The sequence below is a fragment of the Struthio camelus genome, chromosome 2, assembly GCF_040807025.1.
Source record: "Struthio camelus isolate bStrCam1 chromosome 2, bStrCam1.hap1, whole genome shotgun sequence".
Taxonomy (NCBI): Eukaryota; Metazoa; Chordata; class Aves; order Struthioniformes; family Struthionidae; genus Struthio; species Struthio camelus.
In genome coordinates, this window is record NC_090943.1 from 120,559,052 (window position 1) to 120,577,216 (window position 18,165).

The following is an 18,165-nucleotide window of genomic DNA, read 5'->3' on the forward strand; positions in this document are numbered from 1 at the left end:
TTTTATTTTTCCTTCCTCCTCTTTGGAGAAAGATATGGGAAATGTAAGGAATTAAAATAAAATTGATGGGAAACTACGTAATCACCTTTCTTACGGAATTCTTTTCTCTGGAGGTAGATTTTATGGAAACAGTCTTTAAAATGAAATCGATCTTGAATTTGTTGCAAGGAATGGGGAAGTTCTGCATACTGAATGTGTTACTGCTTTTTTCCTATTTGAATCCTTTTTTTCTTCCCTTCCTTGCATTATGCAATAGATAGGTTATGGCTGAAATGCCTGTATTTTTCTTGGTGCATGCACCCACATGTGTGTGTTTGCACACGCACACACAGACATATAGAAACAATAGTCTGTATTGCAGACTACTGTAACTTTTTTTTAGATGCAAGAAAAGGTGGAAAACTGCTTGTACTAGTGTGATTATTTTCCCTAACTAGCCTCCTACTAACCGCATTGCAAAATGTCAGTATTCACTTCTTTAACACCTTTAATAATGTAAAATATTATTTTAGCCATCTAGAACTGTGTGAGCTTATGTGTGATTGTAGTGGTTGAAGCCTGTTCTTCATTTCCTTTATTCCTTCTCAGTAGGAGAATGCAATAGGCCACACTCTGCCTTTGGCATTCTGACAAAACAAATGTTGCATCCCCAACTATGATTACCTACCCTGTTTCTTACATGTAATATTCAGTTAAGAGAAAGTTTCCTGTTCTTAAGTAAAGCAGGTTTGAGCAGAAGGTAATGCAATATCTTTGTGTAAGGACTGCCTTACAATAGCTTTGCCCAAATGGAACACAAAATGGAGGATTTCTTCTGCTTAAGTTTATTAGAATGATTGTTCATGAGACAATTAACAGTTCACTATCTAACAGTGTATTGTAACAGTTGCATTTTGAATTTGTTGTGTCTCGTTTATACATAAAGCACTGATATTGCAGATTTTGCTCATTTTGTGAAATACGAGAAAGATTTGTCAAACTTCTTATTCAGAATATAAATCAAGTCTTAATAGAATGCTTTGAAGTTTGTAGTGTGCCCAGTCATTGTTAGAATACAGAAAAATAATATGCATCAGCTTTTAGTTTTATATTATATTTCATATACAGAAGAGTCGTAACATGCTAGTACACTAATGAAGTGATGACAGTCCTTGGAGCTAGAATTATTTTTACATGCACAAATACAAATCTTTAGTTTATAAAGGTTTTTTTTTTTTTTTACTGAATGGTAAAGGTGGCTGAAATTTTATACTGTGCATACTTTTTCTGTGGTCTGATTTCTGTGAGGTAGCATCATTTTAGAAGTGGTACTTTCACTGTGGTACATACCATACACTTCAAAACTACATTAAGTTGTTTTTCATCTGTACTATGGGATCAAAGCTGCAGTAAAGTGATTCACTGCTACTTTCTCTGCTAATGTAAGAAGGGAGTTAGAGGCATTAGAGAGGGAAGTCAACACGCTACTTGAACAGCTTCAAAATAACATAACTGATAGTTAGCTAGTAGAATTGTAAGTGTTCCATTATCTCAGGCTTTGATAGTATCGTAACGCTAGCGTTAAGAATACTTCCAAGGATTTTATTTGAATTCTGAAAACTTTTTCATGTAACCTTGAGCTGTTTAAATAATGATAATACTTGTACTTAATTATATGATAATAATATGTACTTAATTATTTGATTGAATTATATGATAATATCATAAAATGCCAGTAAGCAGAGAGCAAAAAAATCAGTCTCTTACTTGGCTGTTGCAGCCTGTGGCATGGAAGGAATGGATAAAAATGCTTAGCTAACCTACTTTAAAGCTAACTTGGGTATATTTGCACTTATAGTCACTGCTGCAGAGAATTTATATTCATTGTGACATTTTCTGGGGATGCCCACAGTGTTGTCTGCTTTTATGCTGCTGTCGCTGGAAATGTTGAGAGCTGGTGACCTCTGTTTAGTCAGAAAATGTTTTGTTACTGACAAGAGCTCAAAGAGCTCCTGGTAGTATTACATAGTACCAATAAGTTGCCTTCTAGTCTTCCCAGAAATCGGTGAGTATCAGTTACTCTATGCTGATACTACTTGACAGTATTATGTTTTTGATCTGTATAGAAATATATAGTGTTTTAATACTTAGACTTATATCTAAGTGTAAGTCTTAGGACAGATGTTTAATTAGCTGTTAGCTTTTTCTAGGTATATTAATATGCTATTGCGGAAGAACTGTGGGATTTAGCTCTTGAGAAACCTGTTGAGATGCTAGTGACAAATAATGCATGTGCTTTCTTGGACCTCTGCTTGTTAAAGCAGATGTAGGAGTTTTATGTGTTGAGGTTTTCATAAATTCAATGTTTTGTGTCTCAGAATTATAATATGTTTAAGACTATAAAATATTCAGTAAATTATGGGTTTCATCAGTATCTCTGTACTTTGCAGACTGTAAATACGAATGGACAAAAATTATGCTCTCTAGAAATAAATGCTGTAGCATTTTAACAGTACTGTCATGCTGTTTGCAAGTTTCACCTGGCAGTGTTCAGTATAACTAACAGAGAAATACTGGGAGAAATTCCCTTTCTGACCCTTTCCCCTTCTGAATAGACGTGCTTTGGCTTTTTCTGTGTGCTTGTTTTAGATGAACCTGTGAAAGAGTCTTGCTATCTTGAAAGGTAATTCAGTAGCATGAGTTGATATGGCAGACACATAAATATAAATCTCTTATTATCAGACGTTATTGAGGTTGCTGTTTACTGCCATGACAATCTTTAATAAAAATGAGATGCGTATTTCCTAAAAGACAAATTTGATAATTAGCAGACGTCTCAAATATTTTTTTAAATGCTGTAAATAGTCTCCTTGTTATCTTTTTGTGCAAATGGAATTTATCCTGAGAACTGTTTGTTCTTGCATTGATATAAAGTGTATTAGAAATGTGTATTACATATAAGTAAAATGATCTCAGAAAAACGTTGCTAAAAGGCAAGAAAATTGTGAGAAATTTGACTTTCCCAAGAGGGATTCTAATGACATCCAGTGCGCCCTTGATCAGTCATGAATTTATCTTGCTTAGCATTTTCAGTATTTTCTATTATCGAAATTAAATTTTGCAAATACGTAGTAGTATTCCACTGTGCACATAAATTTGATTAGAATATCATCTTATGGAAGCTCTACAGCATTGGAATCTGTAATATAGTTTTCATTTTACTTATCACTTTTATATGCTATCATTCATATATATATTTGATTAATATTTAAATATGTTTCATGTATTACAGTCCACTTATGGATGTTAGAATAACTTTAATTGACAGATTTAAGACTTTTGTAACTTGAGCGTCCATTCAGATGACACTGAAATAAACTGAATGTAATCAGAACATTAATGCTGTGACTCAGAACCTCTTTAATTTGAGTCACAATCCTAGATTTCCTTTGGAAAGCCTTTATTAGCTAAAAACTGGCACACACACATGTGCAACACTGATAATTATTAGCCTAATTATATAAGCAAAACACTACCCATCCAAGTTTCTGATGAAGGCATCACACAGATCCAGAACAAAAGTTGCATGATATAAAATATCAATATCATTGAATATATATGTCTGTAGTAGCTGTATGTTTGTTTTCAGCTACAAACAGGCTTTTCATCCTCTGTTGCAGGTGGTTTGATTGATACATATGTAGATATATATTTTTAATTCAGTATTTGAGTGGTATCCTGATTATCTAATTTAATCTAAAATGGAAAGAAAAATATGTACCTTGATTCAGCTTAAATTAATCTCTTTGCTTAAATGTAAAGGAAATGTGGAATATACTGGCACAAATTAATGTTTCTACTTTAGGACAAAGATGGAGACAGGGCAGTTCATCATGCAGCTTTTGGTGATGAGGGTGCTGTGATAGAGGTTTTGCACAGAGGCAGCGCAGATTTAAATGCTCGCAACAAACGCAGGCAGACTCCACTTCATATTGCTGTCAACAAAGGTCATCTGCAAGTTGTGAAGACGTTACTGGACTTTGGCTGCCACCCTAGTCTCCAGGTGAAGTAAATGTTGATACAGATCTATTTGTTAGTTATTGAATGATATGATTGTAGATGCTGTGTGTGTGTGTATATATATGTGTGTGTGTGTGTGTATGTATATATATATATATATATATGATAGAAGACTTAGAATAATAGGGTTGAAGGAATGGACCTTGTGAGGCTGTCTGTCTCGGCCTCTGCCCCAGCATGTGATCAGTAAGAAAAATGCTGTTATATGGATCTGTTTACTTGACAGCTAGATGGGCACCTGATTTATTCTAGTCATTTGATGCTAGTATTTTCACAGGCTGTGTGTTTATCTGTAATTGTTAACTTGCCCTACTGACTATTCATAGTATATACAATCTGCAGCTATTTGTTCCTCTTGCAAGCTACAGCTTTAGGAGTCTTCACATCTTTTTGGCTGATGATATTATGGAATGTTTTTTAAAGGAAACTATTTGCTGAATTGGCCTATCTTGATAGAACCGTCTAGCCAGATTCTCTTTAAAACGTACAAGCTTCTGTCTAAAAAGTCCACAGGTATAGACCCTCAAGTACCATAGTTGCACAGAAACAGTTTTATCTGTAGTGAATGCAGCAGAAGCTGTGACATACGGTAGAGGGAGTTGGGAAGGTAGAGGAGAAACCTGCTATCAAATAAGGAAGCATCTATTTTCTGCACAAACTGAATGCAGGCTCATGCGGTGCACAAGAAAAACAAATCTGAATACGACAGTTTGAAAAGGCTTACACAAAAAAGGAAAAGCTGTAATGCCCTGGGCAAATCAAGATATAATGCAATAACACATATTTGCCTCCTTATTTTACCATAATTTAAAATTCACTAATTTTTTAAAGCTGTATATCCACATAAGACAAGATTGAGCAAACTTTCTACTTTTTCAGTGAGTAGAAGAATTGTTCATTTATCTGTTTCCATCTGGCTTTATATGTACTATCTTGCTCTTACTGAGGTTGAGCTTTTAGATAGCTAGCATCCATCCAGGCCCTGCTTAGCGTTTGTTAAAGGTTAGATATGATGATAATTTTGATGTATTGAGCCCAGTAAAGGGGGTCTGTGTGTATCATACAATGATATATGCTATATGGGTAGGCCAGACTGGGTATTTCTGACTTTAAATGACAGCAGTCTGATTGGAAATGTTCAGTGGAATGACACTATGAAACTTTGCCTGGAAAATATAATTGCCTTTGAAAATAATAAACTTTCAGATCCTGCATTTATGCTGAGGAAGTTTGATGTGCAAATCAGAGTAGACGATTGATTTTGATGGCAAGAGCGCAGGCGATGCGTCAAATTGAAGCATAACTGCAGTTTAACTGGCCAGCACTCTGCTTCCCAAGTGAATTCATTGTGTAAACAAAGACATGTTAGTCTACAGGCAGTAAACTCAAGAAATGCAGTCAATTAAACTGAATAAAAACTGTATAATTTAATTTTGGCAGACTGGTTTAAAAATGTTTCCATTTTTGGGCACTTTTTGTTTGGTAATTTGTGATTCTCACTGTAAAGATTGTAAAGATTCCTTTTCATATTACAGTATATTGCCAGAATGTTCAATTCCCGAATTTCTCAGTCTCCAGTTGAGTCAATGGCAGTGACAAAAGTCTTCTCTACTTACATGGTGTCAGAAATTTACAGGAAGCATAAACCTAGAGAATTTGCCTGTCGAGCAGCAAATGAACTTAAGTTCTCGACTGTTAGTCGTAGAGCGTTCATTTTCAGCCCAAACATTTGGGTCTTTGAATAAGTGACGTACAAATTGCTTCTTGGAATAAAAAGTATCTTTCCCTTATTTAGAAGATTTAAAAAATACAACTACAGCAAGCTGAAAATCTTATTTTTTTGCCTGTTCAATAATGTAAGGAAATATTTCCGTATACTTTGTATAATGTATTATCTGGTATTAGTCATAAAGTTTAAAAGTTTTAAAAGCTCAGTATTGCTTATGACAATTGGCTTTTGCTCCATGGAAAATGGTCTACTTCTGTTAAAACGACACAGTTGCCTAGATGCATTATTTGGAATGCACCTTATATTTGGCCTCCTTATTCTTTTATTTTATGCAGTCTTTTTGTTGTTGTCTTTTAGGTGGTTAGTTACTGGTTCAAGATTAGTCCTCATAGCACAAAATTCCCTGCCTTCCCCTTGCCTGCCCAGTCTCTTGTCTCTTGCTGTGGCCATTGCTGCTGCCCTTCTATTACTGAGACACATTAACTTGAAGATCAGCTCAATCTGAACATGGGACATAGAGAAGGTGATGTCCACACTAATGTCTTCAGTACTGTCAAAGGCATACCTAAGCTCCGGTTTTGAGTTCTGATGCTAATGCAGCTGTAGAAGGCTGGAGCCCTCGGTGAGCTTAGCTACTTGAGCGTTTGCAAAAACAGAGCAAGATCAGAAGCAGCTTGCTCTGAAGCCTAAAATATAGCTATACTTTTAGGTATGAAGAACTGCTTTGTATTTGTGTAGTCAGTTTTTCTAGTGCTATTTAAGCATCTTTTCTCATTCCTTTCCTATTTTTGCTTTTGTTTTGTTTTTTTAAAATGTGGATGCATGTAAAAATTGATGCAAGCTATTTCTGGTTTTAGGATTCTGAGGGTGACACTCCACTCCATGACGCAATAAGTAAAAAGCGTGATGACATCCTTGCTGTATTGTTAGAAGCTGGAGCAGATGTTACTATCACCAACAATAATGGATTTAATGCTCTTCACCATGCTGCACTGAGAGGAAATCCTAGGTAAAGATTTGTCTTTTAAGATTATTTTGTCATTAAAAAAGGAAGGTAAAATTATGATATATTTTGAAAAAATCCTTAAACTTGCATGTAACTTTATTTCTTGAATTTTGATGTTGCTTAGACATGGATTATTAGCATGACTAATAGCTGGATAACCGTGTTTAGATGAAACTAGTCTGGTTAGTTTAACACTGTGTTTAGTTATCTGCATGTTCCTGGGGAATTCCACATAGTAGATGTAAAGCAAAATTTTGCAAATAAATATTTTGCCAAGAAAGAAATTGCTAAGTAAGATCTTGAGATAGGATTTGTAAAAAAAAAAAAAAAAAAAAAAAAAAAAAAAAAAAGTTTCAGCTCTTCTCCAATATTGGAATTGGGGAAGGCTTTGAGTTTTTAGAAGTACTTATTGGTGAATAATTATTAAAGATAATCATGCAGCTGTAAAGTGAACGTAGAGTTGTCATGTTAAATTGCATGTGACAGTACAAGAAACTTTGTTTCTTCAAGAGCATGTATAGAAGACATTTTGTTCAAGTTTTCCATAGCAGTTCATTTCAAAAATATTAATTTCAAGGCGTAATATGTTTTGCACTAATTGCGTAGTATATGTCTACACTTCATCTTCAGTTCAGAGCTTTCAAAATGTGTTGTGTAGCTGGAACGGCATGGAAAAATTTAGCTGCATTGCTGATTATTACTTTATGGATAAATGTTCTTCGGAGCTGTCGTTCTAAAAAGACTGCAGTATTATGTTTTCATATGGTGGTGAATTCAGAATTTCATTTGCCTGAAATGTGTGTGTGTTGCTTTTCTGCTATTAAGTTCTGCTACTTTACAGTTGAGTGCAGTTGGACAAATGAAGGTGTATAGTAACGTATGAGAATGAAATCTAGGTTAGTATCTTAAAACGTAACTATCGAGACTGATAGTTAAAAATAAACAAGTATTCATGTATATTAAATGGAATTACATTTCAACATAGTAAAAGTACTAGCTGGAAGTGACAGTAGGAACAATAAATGTGTCTGTGGTTTTCTGCAGTGGTCATGATAGCTCTATAAGTGAAGGCACTATCCTCTTGGCATTCTTTCAAGGCTAACTTGATAATTTATTCACATAATCTGTAGTTCATATTCTCGTAACAGCAGTAGCTAGGATTACTATTTTCTGTCTCCAGTTAGCTAGATTGAGTATTTTTTTGTTAGATTTTTTTATTGTGCATTGCTTTTCTTAGGCTTTTGTGATAGTTATGGTCTGTATTGTCATGATAGCAGTATGAGATGCAAGGAAAGTGCATGAAAAAAATCTCTTCATAGATATACTGAAGTTTTTTCTGTAGGTGAACATTTTAGAGACTACAGGCTTTTACCTTGATGGAGGGATCCAAACTGAGTCAGTTTGACAGTTGTCAGCTACCAAATGTGATGCATACTACAATTTTTTTCCCAGAATCCTCTTTTTTTTTTTTTTTTTTAACATAAGTTTGTACTGGAAAAATAGGATAATATTCCCAGTATTAGTGATTTGAATCTTCTGTAGGTTCCTCTTATACATCTGTTTTCGGTAGTGTCTGTTAGATACGTGTTTTTTTGGCTGCAACTCTGTTGACGACTTATAAAACATGTAAAAAGAGAGAATCTTTTCTTCTTCATAGAATAGACAGTTTTATTTGTTCATGAAGTTAGATATTTTACGCATCAGCCTGGGAAGAAATGAATGGAAATAAAAATGAAAAATTCATAAAAAGTCTCCCCTGCCCTTTCCCTCAAGTCAGAGCACTGTAATCGTTTATTTCCTTTGGAAAGTGTATTTTATTTTCTTTCAGACTTCCAGTGGTGGTCAGTTGTTTTGTCGTTCTGTTAATTTATTGTTCTACCGTTGGCCTCTTTCTGAATTAAACCAGAGTTTTTAGATTTGTCGCTTTGTCTTTCTACATCTGCGATAGTACAATAGGTGTTACTGATCTCTTAAATGCCTGGAGCACAAATTATTTAAAACTTCTAAAAATAACTCTGTAAGCTGTAGCTTATAGCTGATCTGGGTCACAAACAGAGTGTAATATATTCTGCTGGAAAGCTTAGCTAAGTGCCTATCTTTTCATTAGTCAGAGTTTCGTTGTGGTTTCAAGCTATGGTGTCTGATGTACACGGCACAAATCCCCTGTAAGGTCATTTATAAATATAATATATATTTATACATATATTATTTATATTTATACATATATTGTTATAAATAATATATTAGTATATATGAGTAAAATTGATAAAGTCCACATCCAAAAAAAGACGACGACTCTTAATTACTGAGAATAAGATAAGTGTTTGCTACGTGCTTATATAACACAATAATGAACTAGATTTCTGTAGAGTTTTTTACAGCTGATATCAAATGAGTGTTCAAAATTGTTTTCATTTTTAGTGGAAAACCTATACTCTGCTTCTTAATGAGTTCTGACCTTTGCTAACAGTAGGAAGATAGGCCTCCCAGAAAAAAAATGCACGCACACAAAGTGCTGAAGAGAACACTTGAAACTTTTTTCAGATTAAAATATAATCTAACTTTTAAACTCTTGGATACCATAGGTAAATATTAAAAGAAAGATAGCAAATTATTTTAAGTAGCTTAACTTTTTTATTTGCATTTGATGTTCCATGACAGTTTGGCAACGTCTTAAAGAAGTACAGTGTGTTTTGGGAACATCCTATTAGTGTACTCTTTCCTCCTTTCAATAACTTTCCTCTGTTTATACCTTTTAAATTGATACAGAAACAGAACTTTTTTTTTTAATGCTAGTATAATAATGTTGAATCTACAATGGAATTTAATCGGTTTATGCTGTAGGTAGGCTTGAATTTGTGCATGGGGCGTAAGAGCTGAAAAGAAACAAATTTATAATGAAATGTGGTGAAGTTGCAATTTTATTTAACAGGTGGTTTCTTGTTAATGATTTTTAGCTGAGTCAGTCTTATTACTTAAAAGTGTATTTGTTTTGGACTTTTTCATGGTAGTATGAACCTCAAAGCTTGGCAAACTTTGTCCCTTCTGCATTAATAAGACTTTTCAGACAGAACAGAGCAAAGAGTAAAATTTGAGAGCATTGTGCAGATTGGTCATATATTTCCCACATTGCCAGTTTTTGATAAAGTTTAATTTACTCAGATACCTGTGACTTCAGATTTTTGGCCTGAAGACGTGGCTGTGAAGTGTAAGCGCATTTTTATATCTGTTGCCACAATTGACTTGAGATTTGCATTGTATATTGTGAACAGAACTTTATTCACACTGTGGTTAACATCTTAAATATGTCCTACTTTTCGAACTGACCTTACGTTCAAAATCTGTACTACCAGTTCTTCAAAATAATAAATTCTGTTACACTTTAAATCAAAAAGAAAATATTGAGGTAAGATGCAGGTTTTATACGTGTTTATAAACTAGCAAATAGGAGATCATGTTTTAAAATGGAATTGTGATTTCCTGTGATTGTCATGTTGTTTAGCAGATCTGCTATTTAGTAGATCTGTCTTTGTTGTTAGTTTTGCTGATGGTTTGAACTGGTTGGCAGGGGAATTTTTGTCTGTAGCAATCTTTTCGAGAGAGGGGCATTCTCTAATGTACTCAGCGTGAAGGAGACTGTCAGGATTTCTTTTGTGCTATGTGGTCATGGAGGTCCTCACCAAGGCAGGTTGTGAGGTAACGGAGGAGTTGTAAAATTATTTTCTAAAATGGTAAAAGTGATCTCTGCCTTCACGTTTGTACTTCTGGCAGTAAGTATAGCTTGAAGTTCAGTTGAAGCTAAGTGTAAAAAAGCATGATCGTAAAACTTCATTAAAATATTATGTTCAGAAAATGCCTTAAAAGCAGACTTTTGCTCAAATGGAATTGGAGAAGGAATATAACCTCTATGAGCAGGCCTATAATTAGGTAGCAAATTAGCCTGTAGACAAATGTATCATCTTTAAATAGTAAATAATACACCCAGCATGTAGATGACAAGTACAGTTTCTACCCTGTGGAGTTCCCTCCCTTTTGCAAAATATTAGAAAATAATAATAATAAAAAAGGGAAGGGGAGAAAAAGTAGAGAGGTGCCCATAAATTAGATCTGCCCAATGGGAAAGTACATTGCAAATACTGTTTGTGTTTATTTCTTTTAAGTCAGGGTTGTGGATGTTTTGTTTGTTTTGGAGTTCTGTTATAAAGGGCAACAGAGTTGAGGGGGGGAAAAAACAGGAGACAGTAAATCATTGGAAAATGTGTTTATTTGAATGTTTGCCTGTCTTCTCATAAGTGTTATGAGATCAGGTTTTACTGAATGGAGACAGAATATTAAATAGCAGTAGCTGTTTAATTAGAAATACAACCTTGAAATTTTGGAATACAGAAATTGCTAGGCCTTTTGTTACCTTCATTCTTCAGCTGTCTGCAATAATTTAACTCAACTGCAAAGAGGAGTGCGTAACAACTCTTAACAGACATAATGTCCGGTATTGAAAATATGAGCAGTCTTGTAGTGATCAATGCATAGCTACAGCTGGTTGAAGGGGACCAAATCCATTGAAGAGGTGATTTGGTTCCATTTTACCAGCTTTAGCAAAGCATTGGAGTGCAGGAAGGTTATAATTCAACAAAACACTAAGTTTCTGTACCGTACACAAACCATTTACAAAGAACCTGTGACTTTCTTCTGATAAGAGTTACGCGTTTTGTTTCTAGTCCATGCATATTTAACTTGTCTCATTAATTTGGAGATGGCAAAATGGAAAGCTGTATACCAGAAAGTCTTGTACCGTGTACCGCTTTGTTCTTTCCTTGAGGCTCTTTGGATGAGTCTCAAATCAAGAAATCGAGTTACAGTTTCAACTTTTTTTCTGTCTGCAGTAACAGAATTGTGGCATAGTGACGACAAACTGTATTCTTACAAGTTCTACTAATTTGTAAAGGTTCTTTGCCTCTTTTATTAAACTTTACTGGAAAAGGAAAGTTTTATTCCTTTCTCCCCTCCCCTCCCCCTGCCTCCCATTTTTTTGGCAGGTTACCTTTTGCAGCTGCTTTAATGCTGTAGTTGGTTAGCACAAGCATAAATGTCAAGTGCTTTCAATTCCCTCACTATATCTCTGGTTAGCATTAACTTTTTAGGAACGATTATATAACAGCAGGAGAAGTTCCCCGCCCCGTCCTCTTGGTGGCATATGTGAAAACGTAAATGCAAGATAAAAGACAAATACTTTTTTTTTTTTTTTAAGAGAGGGTTGTGTCTGATTCAAGTTAAAAGCTTTTTAATACGTTTACTCTACTTATAATCATGTTTGCATAATTTGGTTAAATAATATATATTGCAAGATGAGTTCTCCCTGAGCTTTGAGTGCAGTGGGAAAGAGGTGACAACATTTGTTCAAGCTGTTTACTGATAATGAATGTGTCAAGTATAGTCTGCATCTGTTTGTTGTGTAGTCTGAGGCTGGTGAGAAGATTTATGTAAATATATTCCCAACATCATGTATCCTAATAGAAACATAGCAGGTGTGTCACTTGGACTTAAGTGTTAAAGATGGCTATAAAATTAGTTTCTATTTTTACCAGCTATACAGGAACTGTTTTACAGATACAGCTGCTCAAGTGTGCTTTTGGATGGCAATACAGTTGCATGTACTGGCCATATCGGGACAAAAAACGGCCATGGAAAAAAGCTGTGTAGCATTTGATAATGTCAGCATCTGTTATCCCTGTCAGTCACACAGTTGAAATGTTTGAGTTACAACTGTGTCAGCAGATGCCCAAAGTTCAACGTGTGCTGAGTTAAAATTGAACAGCTGATCTAAGTGATGGATGTGACATTTTAGAGTGACTGAGTATGTATTCTTAGATATATGCTGAAATGAACTAGCAGGAAGCAATGTCAATATATAATTTTAACTTTTGTATCACTCAGACCTGTCATTTTGTTTCAGAGTAGCATTACAATGTTGTACAAAAAAGATAAGAAAGAACACAACATAATAACTTGTTACCAAAAACCTTTCAAAATAAGCTTAAGCTGTTAAAAAGTTGATCTAATTATATACTGCTGGAGTAATCAATTGGTGGTGTGCAAGAACTCTTCAGTAAAATAAGTAGATGCTTAGCAGTTAACCTCTGTAAATTAATCTCTGTTGGTAATACCAAACAAATCCTGCGAGGATGACCAAGTTCAGTAGCGTAAGTACACTTAGAGCTACTATGGTTTGATTTGTTTCCCGCTATAAACCAGCTTTCAGTTGAGATGTTAAGATTCCATAGTCTTCATGCCAAAATATCTACTCATAAGAGAAACAGCTTTCAAACAAATGTTAACTTTTTGCCTCAGAAAATGGTTCTAATGTAATGCTCCTTGTTGTATATTTGGTATTCTGTGGTTTCAGGTAATAAAAATAACTGGCTGCTTATAATATTCGCTATTTGAGACTTATGTGGGTGTTTAAAATAAGATTCTCCACGTAAAAATGGGACATAGCCTTCCTTCCCCCTCCCCCCCCAACCGACGTTTTAATAAGCACAGGGATGGAGTTGGAATCTTTAATCTGGCCCAAATGTGCCCACGTATCATGAACATATCATATATATAATAACTGCTTTTAGAAAGCTGCTGTCATGCATATGAATGGCTGGATTGATGAGGCAGGGAGAGCTGCTTTTTTTTTTTTTTTTTTTCCCCCCTCCTTATTCTTGAATTTGATTTTGAGCAGGGACTGAATGTGCTGGTATATTTTAATTAACATTGCTCTTAGAACTTGAAACTGTTGTAGGATTTATTTCTCTCTCTGTTATTTCTTGTGTAATTCTTAAATTTTGTGGATGTTGTATAATCATATGTGCATGGCCCGTTTTCATAAATGGGAATTTAAATTCAGTTTACGTGATAACAGAATTTAAGATAACTTGCCTTCTAAGTAGTATTTATCACTTGTGTTTTCATTTGGGAATCTGTCAGTGGCTTTAATCTGCTGATGCTGACTAGCAACTGTGGCCTAGAAATCTCTGTATTGTCACTATCTGTGCATAAACCTGACGCTGCAGTTTGTATCGAAGAGCTCAGTGAGCATAATAAGTGTTGATTAGGAGAAAGTTCTAACTTAAGTTTAATATATGAAATTGTGATTGGTGTCATACTCAATTATTTTGTCTATCTTTTTTTTTTCTCTTCTCTAAATCAAAGACTTAATTTATTAGCTGTTTCTACTCATGTCTGGGTTGCCACTTGTAGGCTAAGGATTCTATGGTAGATGTAAATTTAAGAACTACCATCTTAAGTACACAGAATTTGCTTTGGTTAATAAAATAACAACTTGTTTTTAATGTTGAATTTAATCAGACTTTTAAGATTTGTTTAGGCTCCATGAAATGAGGAGTGCTGATAATAAATTTTGCAGCTGTGCAAAGATCTTAATGTGTTTTAGTAACTGTTCATTTCCTACTTTATTTTGAGTTATTTGTTTACAACCAGTGTTCTGTTTATAATCCATGACCAACTTTTTCTAACCGCTTTTGTAGAATTTAATGTTTCATGATTTGTTAGTAATAAGTATGTGTTATTTTGGCAATACCAGCTGACCCTTAGCAAGTTGACTTGTCACATGAATGTCATTCAAACAAGAGGGAAACCTGTTTCTTCCAACAGCTGTTTAGTTTCCTCTTACTGGTTGTTCCATGCCTGCCAAAAATACATACTTCTTTACATTCCATAGCATTGTATGTTCATATGGGTACATAAAGAAGTATGTACTCTGAGCAGGTATACATAGAGTTGCTCAACTATCTGTCAGCTGAACCAGAAAAGTATTTTGCTCCTTTTCATCGTTTTTGTTAAGTAAAATTCATTCTGACATTTCTTTAGAAGAATAATGTTATGATTAATTGACTGTAGAAAATAAACTTATGATGGCGACTGAACTTTACAATGCAATTTACCTGCAGAACAGCTTAAAGTCAGTTACAGTTCATTGTTCTGTGATGGCGTGGATGTTAGAAGCGCTTATCCAGGTTTTTGTAGCCTCTTGCTGTTCGTTCCGAGTGATCACTTCTGAATGGAGAGTTGAGTCATTGGTAGCTTTGCAAAGTATTTTCCTGGAATTGGTAGTTGTATTCCACTGTGAGAACTTCAGTTTCCTTTGAGGTCTTCTAGCAGATTTCCATGCTGGTGTGCAGTTTGCATCTAGTATCCTAAAGGGAAGTACAGACTCATCTAATACGGTGGTTATAAACTTACTTTCTTACCCTCCCCAATCCCATCTCCTTGCTTTATGAATGCCATAGAGTATTCTGCCAGCTCTTTGGCAGCTCTGTACCTAGTTCTACTGCAGTTTGCAGTGGCTTAAAAAAAAATAATTGTACACACTGATCCTGCTTATTGAAAACACGATGATGACATTGAATTAAGAGAACAACCCCCAACTGCTGTGACAGGATTTGGATTGTTAGGCCGAAGGTCACATGTAAAAGCTAATATCTATTCAACACTTGTACAAGTAGTTTTATTTCATTTTTTTAAGTGGCACTCACCTGCTTCAGTCAAAATCTTGTCCGTACTTGCAAGGTTTATGAAAACTTTAAAAAAAAAAAAACAAAAAACTAAAAAAAAAAAAAATTAACCCTATTTCTTCACATTCTGTTTTGTGCCTTGGTTTGTAATGATAGTTAAACATTTGGTGTGCGGTAAGGTTTTGACTTCAGTAGGGCTGTCGTGTATAGCGTATGGTTGCTTAATTTGTATTTTGGGAGATGATTTGGGTTAAAGAGTGAAATTTGTCTTTATAGCATTAGAAGGTAAATTTGAAATAAGCTTAACAATTAGTAACTGTAGTAGTCCTAAGGAAAGACGAGAGCAGAGGAAGTAAGAATTTCTGCAGCCCGTGACAAAAACCTGGTGCAGCTGATAGAGAGCAAATCAGAGTGTAGCAGGAGCTAGCACAGTACTACAAGGAGAAACAGCAATGCAGCATTAGAATTACAGCATACACATTCTAGGTTTTTAACTAGGCTGTTTTCATGTACATCTGGGATAAAGCACCTCGACAATTTTGGTTAGACCTCTTTTAGAACTCAGCATTGCGCTACCATGCTGTTTGTTAGTTTTTTTGATATTTTTTTAGTTGTGATTTGCACAGGAAGATAAGAATGTATTTCACTGAAATTAGCAATCACTGTTTACTAAGCAGTTAATGGCATTGCAATATTTGAATTAGTTTATCTTCAAAACAATAGCAACCAAAATCTGCCTGTCAGATAAGTTGGGGTTTTTGCTATTTGAAATTTGGACTAATGTTGTTGTCTTTCAGCCTGCTCTTTACACTACAAATGCTTGATACTTTAACACACTCAAAATTAAGCTGTTGCCAGAGCAGCGGGATTAATATAACAATGAAAAAAGAGAACATTCTAGTAAATAAGCTACACATGCAGAAAGTCATAGGCATCCTTTAAGCGTGCAGAATAACGCAGGTCCCCTGGCGTTCTGTTACCTGTAAGCTTAGTGTCATGCAGCGTTTGCAGTTGGAAGAGAGGTAATGACCTAGAGACACATCAGCAGCAGCCATCTCATCCTGAGTGCTCTTTCACTCTATTCGCTGAATCAGCTCTTCGTTACAGGGGAAGGGGAAGCAAGGGGGTGGGGGGAATGTCGGTGCATTACAGTACCTCACCACCTTAAATAGCTGAAACTTCAAAGAAAAAAAGCATGAAGACCGGTGCCTCGTTGGCACCTGCTGCCTTTCTTGGAATGCTAAAATATGGATGATGTTGTATAGAAATTATACCTTATGTCTGCTGGACTGAGAATTAAGAGTCCAAGGATAAATGCTGGGAAGCCAAGGGTAGGTGAACTTAGCCCACTGCCAGATGAAAGTAATCACAGGCAAAAAACCAAACGAAACCAAAAAAAAAAAAAAGAAAAAAAGAACCAAAACCAAACCCCCAAAAGTTGGAGTCGCTTCCAAAAAAAAAAAAAAAAAAAAGCAATCATCTCCCCCCTCCCCCGGCAAATATTGGTTTCTTCTAGTTCCTTAGATATTGCACTGCATCTTTTCTTGCTTGAGGTTATGTTTCCAGGCTTAACTGTAGGCAGGTCTGTGGTGAAGGTACTTTCCATCTTCAGAGGTCAAGTCTGTTAGCGAGGTCAGGGCTCCCACATGCACCCTATAGAAGAGACTAACGGTATTTCCCACTCAGAGGGCACCAGCAAAACTGTTACAGCTTTATAGGCAGCTAAGCATTTGAAACATGCACTCCCAGGCAAACAGGCTCTCTTGTGCCTCTCTCTTCCCTGACCATATTTAGTCAACCATTGCAAAAAATAGTCTCTCAGCTGTCGATTGTCGATCGAGAAGCAGAGGGAGCCTCTATCTCGCGCTCTGCCTATTGATTGCTCGTCCTGCAGTTCCAGCACTGTTTAGCCATTTGTCCTGATATTTTTTTAGCACTGCCAAATAAAGCGGTCTCTCATGTTTCCACTTATATTTCCCAGATTTTCACTGAGCTTGCGCTGCTACTAGTAAAGCCTGATGAGGTTGTCACTATACTTAGAAACGCTGCGGAGCCACACACGCGCACACACACACACACACACACACACACACACACACACACACACACACACACACACACACACACACACACAAAAGAGAAGGTGGTGGTGGGAGACGAAAAGAAAAAAGCCCTGCTTAGTAGCAAGACCATGACTTTAGGCAGATATAGAATAATAAATACCCTTCACTGCCAGAGCAGATTGTGTAACCTACTTTCTTGATCAGTGAAAAATGCCGTGAGTAATAACAGGCTTTTTAGTCTGAGGCCTAGGTGGCCTTGTTGTACAGCTAGTTTTAAGTGGAAAATGTTATTTCATAAATAACTTTCTACTGATTTGTGCTCCCACGTTTCCATATTCAAATCAAGTTGCAAATTATTTGAAAAACAGATATCTTTGCTTTAATCAGTAAATTAATAGAATCCTATAGTATTTTGTTTACAATGCTTAGCTTTAAAATTACTTCTGAAAAAATAAATGCAATTTAAGCTAGGTGCTGCTATTCCAGAAGAAAATGAAATGTTTAGGAGAAAAGAAAAAATTCTCCAGCTGAATAACTCAGTCTGTTAGTCTGACTTTCATATGTGTAAAACTGGCTAATAATGAAGCCAATAGTTACACATTCAAAATATGAAGAAGAGATTTCTCATGTTCGTAGGGATCATATGCAATGCTTTCTTCAGAAGAGCATGAAATAACTGAAATTTAGCCACTTAAATACAGTAGAAGGTCATGACCCTGAATATTTCAAAACTTTCTGTGCGTTTCCAGACAAAAATCTTTGCATGCTTTGCTCAGGAGCAACAAGAAG

General features: G+C 35.4%; 1 protein-coding gene across 4 annotated transcripts in view; it reads left to right on the forward strand.

Moving 5' to 3' along the window:
- MIB1 (MIB E3 ubiquitin protein ligase 1) overlaps positions 1-18,165 on the forward strand; it is an 82,991-nt gene that overhangs the window by 31,023 nt on the left and 33,803 nt on the right. For all 4 annotated transcript variants that reach the window (XM_068932323.1, XM_068932324.1, XM_068932325.1 and 1 more), the window contains exons 11-12: positions 3,845-4,042; positions 6,646-6,797. In XM_068932323.1, coding sequence (XP_068788424.1) covers positions 3,845-4,042; positions 6,646-6,797 — 350 coding nt within the window. The remainder of the gene's footprint in view (positions 1-3,844; positions 4,043-6,645; positions 6,798-18,165) is intronic.